The sequence below is a fragment of the Clytia hemisphaerica genome, unplaced genomic scaffold (genome assembly GCF_902728285.1).
Source record: "Clytia hemisphaerica strain Z4C2 unplaced genomic scaffold, Clytia hemisphaerica genome assembly, whole genome shotgun sequence".
In the NCBI taxonomy this organism is placed as follows: domain Eukaryota; kingdom Metazoa; phylum Cnidaria; class Hydrozoa; order Leptothecata; family Clytiidae; genus Clytia; species Clytia hemisphaerica.
Genome location: NW_027103407.1, coordinates 12,931 through 30,931, shown reverse-complemented (window position 1 = coordinate 30,931; position 18,001 = coordinate 12,931). Strand labels below are relative to the sequence as shown.

At 34.5% G+C, this 18,001-nt stretch overlaps 1 protein-coding gene across 1 annotated transcript; it reads right to left on the bottom strand.

Moving 5' to 3' along the window:
• Positions 1–460: 460 nt before the first annotated feature.
• LOC136797415 (cullin-1-like) lies at positions 461–17,014 on the bottom strand (the record flags this gene model as incomplete). The annotated part of the gene is given in 17 exon segments (XM_067053997.1): positions 461–553; positions 1,758–1,889; positions 2,174–2,250; positions 8,969–9,092; positions 9,554–9,685; positions 10,402–10,450; positions 10,951–11,057; positions 11,231–11,338; positions 12,380–12,510; positions 12,832–12,994; positions 13,209–13,372; positions 13,655–13,745; positions 14,940–14,990; positions 15,121–15,288; positions 15,696–15,772; positions 15,899–15,981; positions 16,780–17,014. Coding segments are annotated over 17 exon segments (1,893 nt in total), but the record flags the coding sequence as incomplete, so codon positions are not given.
• Between the last annotated feature and the right edge of the window lie 987 nt (positions 17,015–18,001).

The following is an 18,001-nucleotide window of genomic DNA, read 5'->3' as shown; positions in this document are numbered from 1 at the left end:
TTGTGTAATTTTAGTATTCACGCAATTGGTCACAAGAGTATTTTTTTACTCGATATTTTCTCGCGTGCAAGGTTTAAAGGTCTTGTTTTTACACAAGTGTTCCCGTTTCATATCAGACACATATTTCATATCAGGACAGTGTCTGCCTATTGTTCTATTATGCTAATAGAAGCAAAAATATTTCTCCTTCCTTCTTTTTGACCAATCTTGCTCCACATCCGTGTCAATCCAATATGAAAATGCTTGTAAATCAAAATTGATGAGTAAGCAAACGATATCACTCTTATTCAAAAACAAAACCTTTAAAATTCGAAAACCGTGTATCAAACAAAAAATTTAAATTATTTTCTAAACAATCTTGCTCGATATTACATGTCAATGCAGCATAAGAGCTTGTAATCCAGATTAATGAGTAAGCAAACAGTTTCAATTCATGTAAAAACAAAATCTTTAAATTTACCATTTTAATTTGAGTGTGTTCGTGTATTTGCTCCACGGTGTAGCTGTCTTGGTCGTTATACATCAGCAAGACGGACATTTGATACGTCGAAGCCTGAAAAAAATGAAAAAAATGTTGATGAAACTGGTAATCGAGGTAATCTTCTTTGTTTAGGGATGAAATTTATTATTTTTGTCAACGATTAAATTAGTTGTTGTGCGTGATGTCGAATAGTATAGTGCTTCGCGTCGCACACGTCATACCGTATATACCTACGTACTTACGGTTTTGGGGCTTTTGGATTGTTAAATAAAGTCTGTCTCAAAATAATTTGCAGCTGGAGAAAAAAATAGCTGTAACTTTTGATAAAATTCGAATCAAGTGGCGATTTTGTGCTCGTTAAAAAGATATTCGTGAGTGGAATATTATCAAGTAAAAATTTTGAGAAAAAAAAGGAAAATGAAAATGAAAAACAAAAAAGAAAAAAATCTCCAGCTGCAAATTATTTTGAGACAGACTTTAGGTAAGTACGGTAATCATTTTAACTAGAAATTTATACGAGTTCCAATCCCACAGGTCATTTCGAAATGATTGGAAAACCGTGAAAGATTTCTTATAATACAGTTGACGCTCTCTAATTCGACGTTCTACTATTCGATAGGCTCCCTTATTCGATGAAATTTAAAGTCCCCGTCAACAAGAAACTCTTATAAACGACGCTCCCTTATTCGATAAGCTCTTCTATTCGATGAAAATCCAATTCCCCTTGAAGATCGAATTGGAGAGCGTCAACTGTATTGTAAGTAATTAACGTGCAAGAGCATTTAACGCAAAGGAGGATGGGATTGCAAGTCGTATGAAGGAATAAATTTCTGCAGATTTGTTACTATTTTAAGATTCACCGCGGTGTGCTATTGCGTGAGACTTGAACCCACTACCCTCCGACGCGGAGTCTGTTCACCACTCCATCACCACCAGATCTATCCTTTTCGAATAACCTTTTAATACTTTATCAATTTAATCATCCATAATTAAAAATTACGAATCGAAAGAATTTGATGACTGAAAAAATTAGAATCTGCATTTGAAAGAAGAAAGATTAACTTAAATTTTGTCAACACTTACTTTCACTTTGGATAAAAACATCGAAACAATTATAAGAAAATTGAAATTATGGGCTGATGTCATACTCTTTTTAAGGCAATCTTTGATGCCGCTTACATGCAAGAGTTTGGAACCTGGTAATTGAACCCGATGGGGAACATACATGCGTCTTCCGGTTTGATAAGCAGTTGAAACAGTAAGAAATTCCATTCACCTGTAAAGTGTATTTATTTTTGAAACAGTTTGTGACGAGTTCTCCTTTCGATAACGTGTACAACCAATGAAGTTTTCTTCCGCTGTGTTGAGCGCTGTAAAACGTGGTGAACCGCTGCAAACATTTCTCAAGCTAGAATGAAAAGAATGTAGAAGATGTCGTAAGAATAAAGAGTACACATTTTTTTATAAGAACAAACTATGAGAGCATGTCTTGGTAGGCTTTGCAGACACCAACATTATTAATAAAAATGATCGGAAAATGTAGAATATAGGAACATTTTAAGAGCATTTTTAGGCTTAAAACTCAAAAAGTTAAAAACATCCGAAGGATTCAAATTTTTTGGATGTTGTTATAAAAAAAAATATAAAAAATTAATGGTCTTAAATAACTTCTTTATATATCGAGATACGTACCTCAGTAGGGAGAGCGAACGTCGCTGATTGTTGAAACGGCCACGCATTGGAGGCCAACACTTGCACACTGAAGTCGACTATAGAAAAACAAATGTAGTTATTTGTCTATATGTTACCTCGAAGAGTACCACTTCCAAATTTTATCGAATTCGCCGTAAAAAAATAGCTCTTGCATGGGCTTTTGCAGGGAAAAATTTTGCGCCATATGTTGAGAAGGTCCTTTTCCTTTCCGAGTTCGTGATGGAATTCCATCAAAGTGGATTTCCCCGCCCCATCCCGCCCTCTAAACAGGTTTTGCGTTTTCTATAGAAAAGCCTAATATAACTTTCTATGAATTTTGGAAGAATAATACTTGAAAATACGGACTGAAATTTTAAAAGGTTAGAGTGTTGTTTATTTTGGTTGCTGGGAAAAAAAATTATTTTTAGTACGAATAACAGATTTATTTTCAAAGTTGTAGAAACGCTATTCATCAAATTTGTTAATATGAAAATTATGGTACGGGTGGAACAATTCAAACCTACACTTAACACCTTAACTAAAACACCATTATGTCGACTTAATTTGCTACTCTAATAAACATGTGGCATTTTTCCCAGGCAGATAAAAAAGGCTACAACAAAAACAACAAGCACAATGCATATTGGACCTACCTAATGTACTAGTTATCGCATGACTTCGAGTGCAATACGAGAAATATTTTGGAGTTCCGAGATTTTTCCGTAATTTTAAAAATAACGGTAAAATCTCGGAACGAGTAAAATATGAGTATTGCACGAGAAGTCATGTGATAACTAATTTATTGTCGACTCAAAAAAATTTTCCTGATATAAATTTCTTTTTGTTTTTGTTTTCAAATTTACTTCCACCTTTGCTTTTTTCTGTGTAGTTTCGAATTCTAATTCGAACGTTAGATTCGAACAAAAACATTCGATATGTTTCCGCTTAAAATTAGACTAGTAAACTAGCCGTTGAAAACAGACTCTATCTAAAAATTCAAGCTCAAAAGAAAAAGCATCGAAAAAGTGATGTTGCGTGTCTTTTTTGAATTTTATAGTTCTTATAGCCAGAGTAATTACAGACTTGTTTACAAGTCTAGCTTAAAATATTCACACAAAAACAAAACAGAGAAGCATTTTTCGATCCAGAAGTTTTGTTTTGAAGAGTAGCAGATTTTTCAGAGATGTATTTGAAAGTTTCTAGATTGATAATTCAAAATGCAGACGATGTACAGTATTGTTTCGATAGAGAAACCCTTAATCATCGAACGTGCGCAACGCACTGGGCTCAACTTCAGTGGCTTCAAATTATTCATAGGCCCAATTGTAGACCCCCAGATATTTACCCAATGAACAAGTGTGCCAAATTTCAACCAAATCCGACCATTTTAGAGGCCTGTAGGCTGCTTCAAAGCTTTAGCCTCGTTTTGGCAAAAAACTCGTCCCCAGGCCCCAAAAATCTAAATTTTTGAAAAATGCAAAAAGCACCCCCAGATATTCACCCAAGGAACAAGTGTTCAAAATTTTAGCCAAATCGAACAATTTTTAAAGTCTCCAGGCTGCCCCAAAATTTTAGCCTCGTTTTGGCGAAAAACTCGTCCCCAGGCCCCAAAAATCAAATTTTTGAAAAATGAAAAAAAACACCCCCAGATATTCACCCAAGGAACAAGTGTGCAAAATTTCAGCCAAATCGAACAATTTTTGAAGTCTCCAGGCTGCCCCAAAGTTTTAGCCTCGTTTTGGCGAAAACTCGTCCCCAGGCCCCAAAAATCAAAAATTTTGAAAAATGAAAAAAACACCCCCAGATATTCACCCAAGGAACAAGTGTGCAAAATTTCAGCCAGATCGAACAATTTTTGAAGTCTCCAGGCTGCCCCAAAGTTTTAGCCTCGTTTTGGCGAAAACTCGTCCCCAGGCCCCAAATATCAAAAATTTTGGAAAATGAAAAAAGCACCCCCAGATATTCACCCAAGGAACAAGTGTACCAAATTTCAGCCAAATCGAACAATTTTTGAAGTCTCCAGGCTGCCCCAAAGTTTTGGGACATACACACACACAGACAGACAGACACACACACACACATTCTCAGATTCTAACTCAACTGAAGTTGAGAATTGGATTAATCAGATTGATAACATTCAGTCTTTTTCTATGTTTTTGTTTCGGTGCAAAAGAAAGCAGAGGGAAGGAGTCCCATGATGGAAATGTATGCTTGTGATAATGATGGTTAAAGAACATTTTTTCAACAGCAATTTGGATACTTTTTTGATTTTCGTCAAGCTCTAAATGTTTCGAATTTTAGAAGGAAGAAGAATGATTATTGAGATGCTTATAAAGTCAAGGACGTACCTTCGTCGAGAACGAGAATTAGGAGAGAACTTTTATAAAAATCGCTCGTCATTTGGTTTAATACATAGTCTAGCAAGCTAGACGACTATGATTTATACATAGTAGATATAAAGCAAAAAGTAACGAATGGAACAATTTTAGTCGTCTAGAAACCTTTGTGCACTGACTCCAAACAAAAGAAAAGTGTCAATATTGCAATTATAATTTTTTCCTGCTCAAAATAATTCTTGAGAAAAAAAATATGTGTGGATTTGTGTATTGAAAGTTTTTCATTTGAGTTGATTTCGTTTTAAGAGTTTGTTGTTGTGCTTGATAAATTGTTTTCTCGCTACGCAAGTTTCTGCGTAGCTAGCCCCTGTATCTATAAGGCTGGAACACCGGATTCTTCCAGTCGTTTATACAAACTAAATCCCGTATTATTATTAGTAGTATTACACGCATTATAAACGACTCCAGTCTATTTAATACAAGACATTACATTTTCCTTGGTATGTTATGAGAAATCTTATTTGACAAACATTCAAGAATCTCAAGTTTTTTTTGTATGCATTGATAAAAAACTGTTTGGTTATCACACGGACGAATTTTATACCGAAAGCTGAAAATATTTGGGTGGACTCAAGTAGTTTTATAATAATTTCTTAGTTCATCAGATTTGATTTTCGTGTCTTTAAATAAAGAATGGAAATAGAAAAGAAAGTAAAATAGGAAACATATTTCCGGCATTTTCGACCAGAAAAAAATCTTTCGCAAAATCGAACTCGGCCATGTTTTGGACATTGCTAATACGCATCTTTTCTGAAAAAAAAGAACAGAAAAAAATTTACATCGAAATCTCGAGAAAATGCCAAAAAGCCGGTTTTTCTAGCCGGACAAGTATGTTTATTGAAAATCGGGTTCTGTCACAATTTAGGTATTACCATTTTGCATCAATATACCAAATTTCATGAAAAAATAAACACAAATCAAAAAATTCAAGAAAACCTGCTTTTCCGGCGATAATGGGCTGTTCCGGCGATCTTTAGAAAGTTCCGGCTTCTAAAGTCAGTTTTTGTGACAATTGAAACATGCATGTATTGTTATTACGCACGGAGCGAGCGTAAGCGAGCGGAGTGCGACTCTTTTGGCAAACGCATGCGCGTAAGCAAAATTTACAAAATTTCAGTGATATGCGGGCCCTAAAAATGGAAATTCAGTTTTTTTTCACGATTTTTTTCGTCTAGCCGCTATTCAAACATGTTTAGCCTCTGGAATGGTTCAACTTTGAAAATTTCGTGAAAATTAGCGTTTTTAAGAGAAGTCGTTGCAGTGTCAATCTTTCGCAAATTTAAAAACCCACTTTCCCTTGGAAAAAATTGACGTTTTTTGTTTTTTTGGGACCCTTGGGGCATAACGTACCTGTTGACCGCAAAAATTCCAAAATTTGCGAATTGACCGTTGATAACATTAGGGGTAAAGGGACCCAATGACGTCACGGGTTTGGGAAAAACTTCAAAATGCGAAATCTCGAGTTTGAAGAGGAGTTGGGAGGTCGTTGACCCCTCATTCTATCGGGAATTTTACGGGGAATGAGATTGGAGGGTTTATAAGGCTTGAGTAGGACTTTCAAATTCGGCTGAATTTTCAGCCACTTTAAGTTGATGACGTCATCAAAACAAAAAAAATGCGATAACGTGAGATTGGAAAGGAGTTGGGAGGTCGTTGACCCCTCATTCTATCGGTAATTTTATGGGGAATGAGATTGGAGGGTTTATAAGGCTTGAGTAGGACTTTCAAATTTGGCTGAATTTTTAGCCATTTTCAGTTCATGACGTCATCATATCGGGAATTTTATGGGGAATGAGATGGGATTGGAAAGGAGTTTGGAAATGGCTAACCCCTCTTTAGATCGGAAAATTTATCGAGAATGCAATGAGAGAGGGGTGTTATGAGGCCTTAGGACGACTTTAAATAAAAATTGGTTAACATTTGGGTAAGGAGCGTGAGAAAATCAAAACTAAACAGCCGAAAAGAACTGAACTCTCGAAATAAATAATGGAAAAGCGTTAAAAAACTATTTTTTGATGAGTTCTTACTCCATTCTTTCCAAAAAGTCAGTGAAATTAAAACTGATGAAATATATAGAAATTATTACAAAACTACTCGACACACACGTGACACGACCCGTGCTTTCGGCACTTTCGTTCATTTTGCGAAAACCAAACAGTTCTTTTTGTCAATGTATGGATAAAAACTTGAAATTCTTTAATACTTGTCAAGAATATTTTCCTTAACAAAACGAGGGAAATTCAATGTCTTTTTCTTTGATTAAACCATAAACCAGGTAAAACGAGGGATTTGTGTAAAAAGTCTCTTGTGTCTCTGCCAATCCTCCACAAAACTGTGTCTTTGACTTTTCAGCATCAATTCTTCAACAATCAACACTTTTTACTTCGAAAATTCAACCCAATTAGTTTTTGTTGCAAAAATGTTGTTTCAGACCATTCATAGCTTAAACCAGTATGCATTTTCTCATCTATGCATCGAAACAAAAACATCGAAAGTGTTATCAATCTGATAGAGAAACTCATTAATGAAGAATTTCTTCTCAATCGAAAAAATTCAATGCATCTTCTTAATCTGTGTTTACTGTAATGTATAATAATTTCACATCTCTGAAAAAGCTGCTGCATTTATTTTGAAGCTTCTGGATCGATAAAATTTTTCTTTATTTTGATGTGCATAATTTTGGCGGGAACTTCGGTCGAATGTTTTTGTTCCAATCTAAAATTCGAATCTAACAAGATTTTCGAACAAAAACATTCGAAATTATAGAAACCCGGAAGTTATTTTTCATTTTTTAACTTTGGAATTTTTGCTTCCTTAGCTTTCCGAGTTATTATTGATCTTCTAACTCGGGAAATAGTTGGCTCTATAGAATCCCTTTCGCTTTGCGAACACGAGACTCGTTCTCCGTGCGTAACCCCTTTTACGATTGATTACTAATGTTTTTGCGTGAAAAAACAACGAAATATAAGGAACAAATCCAATGAAAGTCTGCAAAAACGGCTATTCCGGCATATTTAAAATTTTTTTCTCCATGTTTTGGGCATTTTCGGCCGGAAAATTTTTTTCCATGTTTTGAACATTGCATCTTTGTGCAGAAAATCAGAAAAACTAATGATGAAATCTCGAGAAAATGCCAAAAAAAAAAACGGTTTTTGCGGCATATTTCCGGAATTTTCGAACGGAATATTTTTTTTGGGGCATTACCATTTTGCATCATTGTGCAGAAAATCAGAACAAGTGATACTTTTATGGACCTACCTGATTATGCATTTAACACATATATAATTGATATCTACGTCAGCATGACTGTAAACAATCATTCAGAACACAAATAGTGACGATCTATTAAAATTAGTCTTTTGTTTTTTATAAAAAAACGTTTAGAAACCAAAATTTCATGCCCTTGAAATATTCTTTCATATTCAAGACTGCGTGAGCAAAAAACATCTATCATCAAAAAATTGAGTAATTTGGCTAAGAACATTGATGTATCCTTATTAATAGTGATTCTTATAGATAAACATGCGTTTTTTGAGATAAAACATTTTTTTTTACAAAAATCTGCTTGAGCCATCTTTTACCTACTTTCATGCAAAAAATCAGCAAAAAACAATGATCCAATAATTCACAAAGTCCAAAAAATCCTTTTTTTAGCCGTTTTTTGGCCCAAATTTGCCCAAAAACATTTTTTTTCAAAAATCGGGCTCCGTCACATTCGAAGGTTTATAATTATGCATCTTTGTGCAAAAAATCATAAAGAATGAAAGAGCCAATCTCGAAAAAAGCTAAAACCTAAGTAATTGATAATGTGCTTATAAAAAAAATATCGAAACCGGCCAGTTTTTCTATATAAACACGCCAAGCAACCAAAATTTCATGTTTAAACACACATATTTTTCAAAAGTAAGCCCTGGTGAGCAAAAAAAAACATCTATCTCATTAAAAAATTGAGTAATTTGACTAAGAACATTGATGTATGCTTATTAATAGTGATTCTTATAGATAAACATGCGTTTTTTGAGCCAACAAATTTTTTTTGCAAAAATATGCTTGAGCCATCTTTTACCTATGATGGTACCCTACTTTCATGCAAAAAATCAGAAAGAATTAATGATCCAATTTTTCACAAAGTCCAAAAAACCCGTTTTTTAGCCGTTTTTTGGGCCGAAATTTGCCCCCAAAAATTTTTTTTCGATAATCGGGCTCCGTCACATTTTGGCCACTACCATTTTGCACCTTTATACCAAAAATCGAAAGATTCCTATGATTCAACCCTGAGAAAAGTTGGTAACAGACGAACGGACGGACGAACGAACGAACGGACAGACGAACGAACGGACGAACACATGTTAATTTAAAGGACCTCTGTGGTAGGTCCAAAAATTACACAAGAGCTTACGGTTTAGACTATCGGTTTCGCTTCTTTGGATGTGTGATTTGAATTTCTCGTTCAGGTCTTTACTGACGTTAACGTCAAGAAACATGCGTTGTAGTTTGTTCGTATACTCGTATCCACACATACTCTGAAAAACAAAAACGATGATCATAGCGATAAGGGTAATGGGTATTGCGGTTGGAATATCAGCTGTGCAGACAGGAACTCTGAGCAATGGTACGTAAATAATAAGATTTTAGCATAAAAAGCGACCCGACCCTTAAATAGAGTGACGATTCTGAACAATTCCCACCTTTAAAACAGGACATAGGTTAAGTAAGCTATTTAAGACCGAAATCTCATTATCTTATAAGACAGTGATCAAATTTCAAAACATTAAAGAGTATTTTGCCTCCTTCCATGCTTCCATGTGAAACACCTCTAACTAATTCGACTTTCATGAGCAATTGTATTTTTATCGAATAAGAAAGCGTATCGAATTAAAGAGCGTCGTTTATGAGAGTTTCTTGTTGACGATGACTTCTAATATTATCGAATAATGGAGCGAATTAAATATCGTCAACTGTATAAGAGAAAAAGAAGACTGACCCTTAGTTTGGTGATGACGGTCGCCTCAGCATCATCGGACGCAGAATTTTGTTGAACAAGCCGCTTGGCTAACATCTTAGAATAAAACTTCTGGAAAACATCTTTGTCCTCGACATACTTGAAAATGACCATCTAAAGAACAAAATGTCATATAATCTACTTTCCATAATTCGATCCATTTTTCTGGCGAGAATCTTCGACTATTTAGTCTCTACGGTGCTTACCGATAACAACCCAAAAGTTCCCTTAACAACAAAAAGGCCAAAATCGCGAACACTCGGATAGTGCTGCGATATTGCAACATTTCTTTTGCGATTTTTGCCTTTTTGTTTGTTAAGGGAACTTTTGGATTGTTATAGGTAAAGTACGGTATTGTCTGAAATCTCCTGAAAGAGAACCAATACATGGCGTTCCACTTACAAGCATGGGTCCCGGCAAGCCATTTTGAGTGAGGGGGCCAACGTTTTGGAAGAAAATTTTTCACTTTTTACACCCTCAAAACACCTTAAAACGATATCTAATTGGGGAGAATAGTTTTTGTGGTTTGATTTGGTCGTATGACATGGTCTACCAAAAAGTGGGGGGGGGGAGGTGGGGGCTTGGACCCCTAGCCCCCCGTTGATGGGGCCCATGACAAGACTCTACTTTACTAAGTATGGTGGCTTAGCAAAGAGCTGTTATCACCCTTCAGGGATCTATTGGTAATGCATACTACTAGTTCAAACAATTGGTCCGAAAACCGTAAACTTTAGACATTCCCTAGTTGCAGAAGACGATGGTGCAAACAATACATCATTTCATAGCTACATGTGCGTCATTAAGAGAGTATACTGAAAGTTCAAACTTACGACGGAATTCAGGATATCTTCAAGTTCAGCTTCTTCTGGATTCTTCACACTGTGAAAAGAGAATCGAGATAAACAAAGACGATCTGGAAAACACTCACAAAGTTAAAATTACAAGAACAGTGAAAAAGATAAAATATTGTTTCCGTTTCTATCTGATGTTTTAAAAATTGAGCCATTTTTAATGTGCCTTCAGCTTCATTGTTGTTTTAACCAATGAGGTACATCCGACATCTAGATGCCAATCCACAACGTTTCTCAAGCAAGCAAAAATGATGCCTTAAGAATGAGTCGCATCTTTGATTACGGATTAAAACTAGCGTTTTTTTCCCTGTGGTACAATTTAGACTAAAATGGTGGTAATTATTCAGTCATTATTTCAATATTTTTGGGGTAGTTTTCAAGTCGTTTCAAATCCTAGAATATTCGACTCTAGCCATTAGCTATGAACTCATTGGTCTGTTAATGTTACGCTATTTTGCTGCTGCTCGTTGAAATTGTACGTAAGCTGGGCGGAATTAAAAATAACTATATACTTCAACAAATCATTACCTCTTTTTGAGAAGGGAATCACAGTAGCGTGCAAGTAATTCGGGTGATTTCGACGAGCTGCTGGCTTGCTTCGTCACCGCATTCGCGTTAACAAAACGCCCGCAAGCCTGGATGAAAATTTAAAATGAAAATAGAGCGTTAAATAATGCATGGGTATGGTCTTTTTTTAGCAAAAGGTGTGAAAATAGCAAATTGAAAAAAGCAACCCAACCTAAAAATAGAGGTGAAAAAAACGATGAAAAAAAGAAAAAATAACTCATTTTTGTCATTAATTTATCACCTTATCGAGTGCGGCAACAAAGCCACTGTCGTTATTGAAGGATGAAGAAACCAGTCCGTGATATTTTCCGTGAACACCGAGCATGGTTGTCACATAAAGTCGCGGATCCTGCAAACACAAAATAAATTATTTTGAAAGGTATTATAGGATCGTCTTATCTTCTTCCAATTCTCCGATGATGATGATGGAATATTTTATAAATAAACCTCAAGGGCAACTGAAGCCTGATTAGCCGGAGCCATCACAAGGGGTATGGTTTAGGTATATACCGGGTGACCCACGAAAAAGTTCAGACGTTTCCCGACGTCTTGAGGCCGAAAAAATGTCCCAAAGGGCTTGGAGTTTTGATATTTAGAAAGTAGATATCCTAACTTAAAATTTGAGCTATCACTTTTTAAATTTGACCAACTTGTTCTATGCTTATGAGCTTTTAAAGTCAAAATTCACTTTGCGGAAAGTGTAAAAAACACGTAAAAAAGGGGTATCAAATTTGGTATTTTTAGACGTTTTTGATATACAGTTTTTGAAAAAAATCTATGAAAGCGCCAATTTTTATAAAAACTAGTCTTGTTTTAAACAAAAACTACTTTCAAAGGTGTTTTTATTAATTATTAATGTCATAAAACTCGTTAAATAAGTCAATTTGTAAGTGATTTTCTAATTGATTGCATGAATTTAATACCTCTTTTTTACGTGTTTTTTACACTTTTCGAAAAGTGAATTTTGACTTTAAAAGCTTATAAGTAGAGAACAAGTTGGTCAAATTTAAAAAGTGATAGCTCAAATTTTAAGTTAGGATATCTACTTTCTAAATATCAAAACTCCAAGCACTTTGGGACATTTGTTCGGCCTCAAGACGTCGGGAAACGTCTGAACTTTTTCGTGGGTCACCCGGTACACTTTCTCTTTTAAGTTTTAGTTCGCTAATAAGGGTGTTACGTTTATTTGAGAGCAATTGTATCAGGAGGGATCTTAAACGCAATCATAAATGTCCTGGAATTTGCTGTGATCATATTCAATTTATGATCTATCAGATATGTGCAGATTCCCACGATTCCACTTATACCTTTTCAGGACCCCTGTTATATGCAATCGTCAAATAAAGAGCCAATGAATAAATGTGTATATCAAAGATAAGGTATTACATACATTGAGGGCGGATTCTCCACATTTTTCGATGGTATCCAATCCTTGTGAATAAATATGTTCTTCCAGTAGTTGTTTCAACGTTCCAAGGGCGTCTGGTACGCGTGCTGTTAGGCTATACATTCTGCCAAGGTCTACAAAACACAACAATAGTCTTTAATAATACCTCATGGAAATGGTAAGTGTATTGCTATAAGCAGGGGTTCAGTTCTTTGAGAGTAAATTCTTAATATTATATTATTTTGATCTTGATGTGATACTGTACTTTTACAAAAATAGCAAATGTAAACAAAGCCTTTTTATCATAGAAGAATCCCTTAGACCTTCTTTCCTTGATCCTTATAAATACAGAAAAACCTCCAAAGTAAGTCTCTCTAACATTGGATGTACAAACTATTTACCAAATAACTTTATTATGATTTGCTGGAACGAATGCCTATTATCAGTATTATTACCTTCATTCTTATCGTCTGTTAGAAGGTTTTTAAATTCGGTATAAAAAGTATCCAAGTGTTTCTCTATCAGTACTTGTTCACACTTCTTGGCCAATTCGATTTGCGTGCTTTCGTGTAAATATACTTGCACTCTCCTCTGCTCTTCCTTCAGTCTGGCCTCCGCCTAAGAAAAGATCGAAATGATTATTAAAGGTCCTTCTTTAGTAGGGAGATCAACTCTTAGAATTCCTTTCATGGGATACAACTGTATACGTGGTTAGTTCGATTTCCTATTGAAGGGACCTTACTGCAATTTAAAGCAAACTTATTATGGGCAAAATATTGACAGGTTTGAAAATGTAGAAAGCACAATTCAACTGTCATTTAGAAAGCCCTACCCTTTTCATATATTCTGTGACTGGGTTTTCTGCTAAGAAAGCATTGCTTTCTGCTGTATAATATTGTTCGGTGTCTGTTAGGAAATTAGCTTCGAAGTGCAACCTATAAACACTCAATGTGGGTCCATTTGAACGCGATTCTTCTTCATTTATTCCCAAGTGCACTGTGAGAACAAAAAAGTACAGTATCAGTAAAGATTATTGACTCAAGGAAAAACTGGTCCAGAACCCTAGCAAAGAAAAATATTAGCTCTCTGTCACGGTATAATTGAGATATCATAAGTATTTTTTCAATTTCAACAAATGCAATTAGGGAGTTTGACCATTATAGCTTTTTAGGATTATTTAGTGTCTTTAAAGAAAATACATTAGCCATACCTAGCTGTATTATGTGTACAGCTCTTTAGTATAAAGCAAAATATAAACACACACAATAAGGCACATACCGTAACTGTCAATGACACCAGAAATGAGACTTGTATTTACAGTTTCACCATTCCGTTCACGTTTTATGAGTTCCAGGACGGCATTGGTCACCTGAGAGCAGAAATACATAGACTGTTATTTTAAAATTTTGGACGTTTTTTGACGTCCTTGAAATCGTACGAAATGTGATAAGCGTTTTAATATTTATAAAGTGAATATCCTTTCACTTTTTGAGTTTGATCTAAAAGTCCCCTATTCAGAAAATTTTAAGTCAGAATTTTCTGTGTTTTCACACTTTTCGACTGGAGAGGGTGAAATTTCTTAGGTGATAACTCAAGCTTTAAGTATAGAATATGTATTTTTTTGGAATCAGCTTCGAAAAACGAACAAAGTTTTCAGCGTCAGTCGCCAGTTAATTAAAAAAATATACTTAACCCTCTAAGTGCTTTGGTCCTTTTATTCTATGTTTTTTAATCTAGAAGATCTAGAAGGAGTTACCTTATTGAAAATAATTTTCACGGGAACTAATATTCGCGGTCGAAAAAAAATCAGAAAAATTGCATTTTGCGGGTTTTAATTTTCCCGGTTTTGCCCTTTTTGGACTAATTTCGTTCATTTTCCTAGGGATTTTCCAAATTTTTTGATAAAATTAGAAAAAATTGTATTTTGCGGGTTCAAATTTTGGCGCTTTTGCCAAAAAACCGCAAAAAACGTTAAAATTAATTCCCGCAAAAATTAGTTCCAATAAGGTAGAAGCTCATTCATAGCTCATTGGATAGCTTGGAATCTCCTCTTTCTTTTTTGCTTTTTTTTTGGGGGGTGGGGGTAGGTTAGGGGAATTTAAGCAGTCAGGCCCGCTTGCCAGAAAGGTGCCAGTGGTAAAAAAGGGCCAAATTTGGAGGCTCTTGGATCACTCATTTTTACATTTTTTTTGACTTTTTGGCTAAAATTCTCACTGGAAAGACTTTTCAATTTCTTTTTGCTTGACCATGAAGCACAATCCAATTCCTACGAGTTAGACCAAAAATGACGATTTCTAACTCAAGCTGTGCATTACAGAAGGGCTTCGCCTTCCTATATAGCCCATGTCCAATATACTCGACATTGGCACTTTAAAGGGTTAATAATATTGCAATATTGCTAAATAAGCCTAAAAATTTAAACTTAATCCAGTTTATTAATTTACGAAATTACCTTCTCTTTTCAAGGAACTTAAAATATTTTGTAGAATGATTTTGATTTTATTTTAAATTGAAATATAATTCAACGACTTTTTAACATGTTCTCAAACCAGTCAATTCTTACTTTGATGTCGAGAGCTTTAAACAGCACGTCTTTCCAAGTAACCAATGCCAGCTAAAGAAGAAATATGCAAAATAAAATATGATTTAAAAGAAGAAAAGAAAGAAATATTCCATAAAAAATACAAGTTTAACTTTTACTATATGTAATGATCCATTGATCCATTTGTATTGATAAAACTTACATTATAAATTTCATATGTGTTTTTGTGTCCTTCATCACACTCCCTTCGAACCCAATGTCTGTTGAGGTAGGCACAAATACCATGAAGAACCTTACTCGAGAATTTGTACCCTTCCCATTGTTGTGTGTAAAATGTTAAAACTGACTCATCCATCAAGTCAATACCTTGCTAAAATGGTGTCAAAAGAAAAAGAAAATATTTATAAATTCTGAGGCTGAGGGGTTCAATACTCTTTTAAGTACCAGGTCAACACTAGCCATAGTAGCCATCCCTTGAAAAGTCAGTTGATTTGGTAAGGTTTTTTTGGCTGGCAGCTTGTTGGCAATTTTTAAATCTCCAGCGAACATTTCAAGAATTAAACATGAAAAACAAATAAATCAATATAAACCAAATTTAAGATCTGCCCAACCCAGCCTTTTTGAAGCATTGGTTGTTTTCAATTGTCCGATGAAATGAAAAGACATTTCTTTTTATATTGATGTTGTTGTGCATCATTATCACAAACAATGATCAAAGTAATTTTAACGGTTGATACCTAGATGAAACCTAGGGACTATAAATTGATTTAGACTTACACGTAGTAAATTTGTCAAGTATGTTTTTAAGAAGTCTTTCAATCTTTTATAAAGTTCAGCACCCACAAATTGAGCACCTGAAAAACAAAAACACAATTGACTTCAAGAATAGTCTTCTGATACCAGTGATTCCAGGCTACTCATATGTTATAGCTTTAACAAGTCGACATTTCCAACTATGTAAATCATGACTGATATCTTACCTCCTTGGTTGGCAGACTTTCGTTTTGAAATTCTCTGATTTTGGGTTTGATTTTGCACACTGGTGCAGTAGTTATAAACATGACTAAAACCAGAACAGATGTTAAGGAATTCTTAAATATTCTTGCCATTTATTATTGACGATTTCAAATTCATGTTCAATGATTGGTGACTCAATTAATTATCTATCAACTAAATTTTGACCAGTAAGGCGAGACCAATTTAATTTGTTAATTTCTACAGGCGCAACCGACCCAGTATTTGCTGCAAACGAAAAAATAATATGATGAATGATTAATGCCATGCAAAGTAATGTTCGATAAAAATCAAGAAAACAAAAATTTGTTCAATTTATTGTAAAAGCTTTTCGACTATCGTCATCGTCAGTACAGTAAAAAATACAATAGTAAAAAATAATAGTATTGAATTTCCTGTGCCACAAATTTCCAATAATAAGTTAGTCATTGAAAAAATTTACACTTGAAAAAAGAATCTAGAATCATGAAATCTATGCACGAAAGATTTTATTACAAACTCCATCAAAGATGAATGATGAATTTTCGATCAAGATTATTTGAAAATATTACTTAAAGTCTTTCTTGATTAATGAAAATCTTATTTTTATTTAACCGACCGACCGACTCATATTTTGCTAACGATCTGCCCGTAAAACAACAAATTTAATTGGTCTCGCCTAATATACTATTTTTAACTTCAAATTTGGAAATAAATTTTGACTGGAAATTTTGACTGGAAATTTTGGCTCTACTACAATATGGAACACTCGCTCAAATGATGATGTCCAACAACAATATACATAAATTTTTGCAATCAATATAAAGAAGACCTTTAAAATAAATGTAAAACATATTTGAAAAGATACGTGTAAAGTTGCATGTAACGTTTCTTCGGCATGTTTTGTTTTAAATAAATTTGTTGAATCCCTTCTTTCAAGTCATCCCATATTTGCTCCAAATTGGTTGACTTTGAGGAGCGGGCGCTGCTGGATGCCCCAGTAAGAGACATTGTCGTAGAATCAATGTTGACGTATATTATTTTGATGTTCAAGTCATTGTAGTAAGTTCATGCAACATAATATATTTTGTTTTGATTTGTCACTGAAAATGACAAAATGAGTATATTACGTAAATATGGTTACCTAGATATTATCAGACACTACTGAACAGAAACGAGGGTGAAATTCAGCTAAACAAAAAAAACATTTATTCAAAATTGGTGAAAAACTCAATAGAAATATGATTAATAATGATTTTGAAGCCCCACAAAATCATGTTTCTGGTTGACCCCCTCCCCCATGCCTCATAGATCAATGTATATGTCAAAATCAGATTGCAGCAGCTTAGTCGTGATTGAAGGAACACGTTTTTAAGGAACTTGAGGCTGAAAAGGCTCGTCAGGGTGAGATTAAGAAACAGTAAAAGTTAAACTTAAACTTGCACAGATTTACAAAAACCTAAACAAAAAGTTGATACATATTGATGAAACACGTTCAATAAACGTCTTTTTTTTGTGTTGTAGTCAATTGTTTAAGAAAGCATCAAATCAGTTTAAACTTTGCAACTAAGGCAAGTGCTTTTTTATTTTCTGATTTACGGACATTTGGAGATGATCTTTTGGAGCGGAGGATGGAAAAAAAATAAAAATAAAATTGTTGTTTTCAAACTTTAATGTTGGAGAAAATAAAATGTGTTTTGAGGAAACTTACATACACAGCAGAAAATCAAAGAAAGTTTTTCAGCTGGAAAATTGTGTTGAGCGCCATTGGAGGAAGCATATTGGGAAAAAGAGATAACTGTTTTTATACCCTTTTATTATATTGCAAAAAACGATTCCGTAAACCAGAAAAAAAAAAGTAATTGCCTAAGTATTGCCTTCTGATTGAAGGGGTCCAAAGACGAGCAACAAGACTGATTCCACAGTATCGTAATCTCCACTATAAGGAGCGTTTACAAAGACTCAAGCTTCCATCTCTTGAGTTTAGAAGACTTTTCTGCGATATGGTCCAAATGTATAAGCATATCCATTTTTATGATCCAAAAACAACTCGGGACAAGCTAGTTAAAAGAACTCGTCCAGCCAGATTT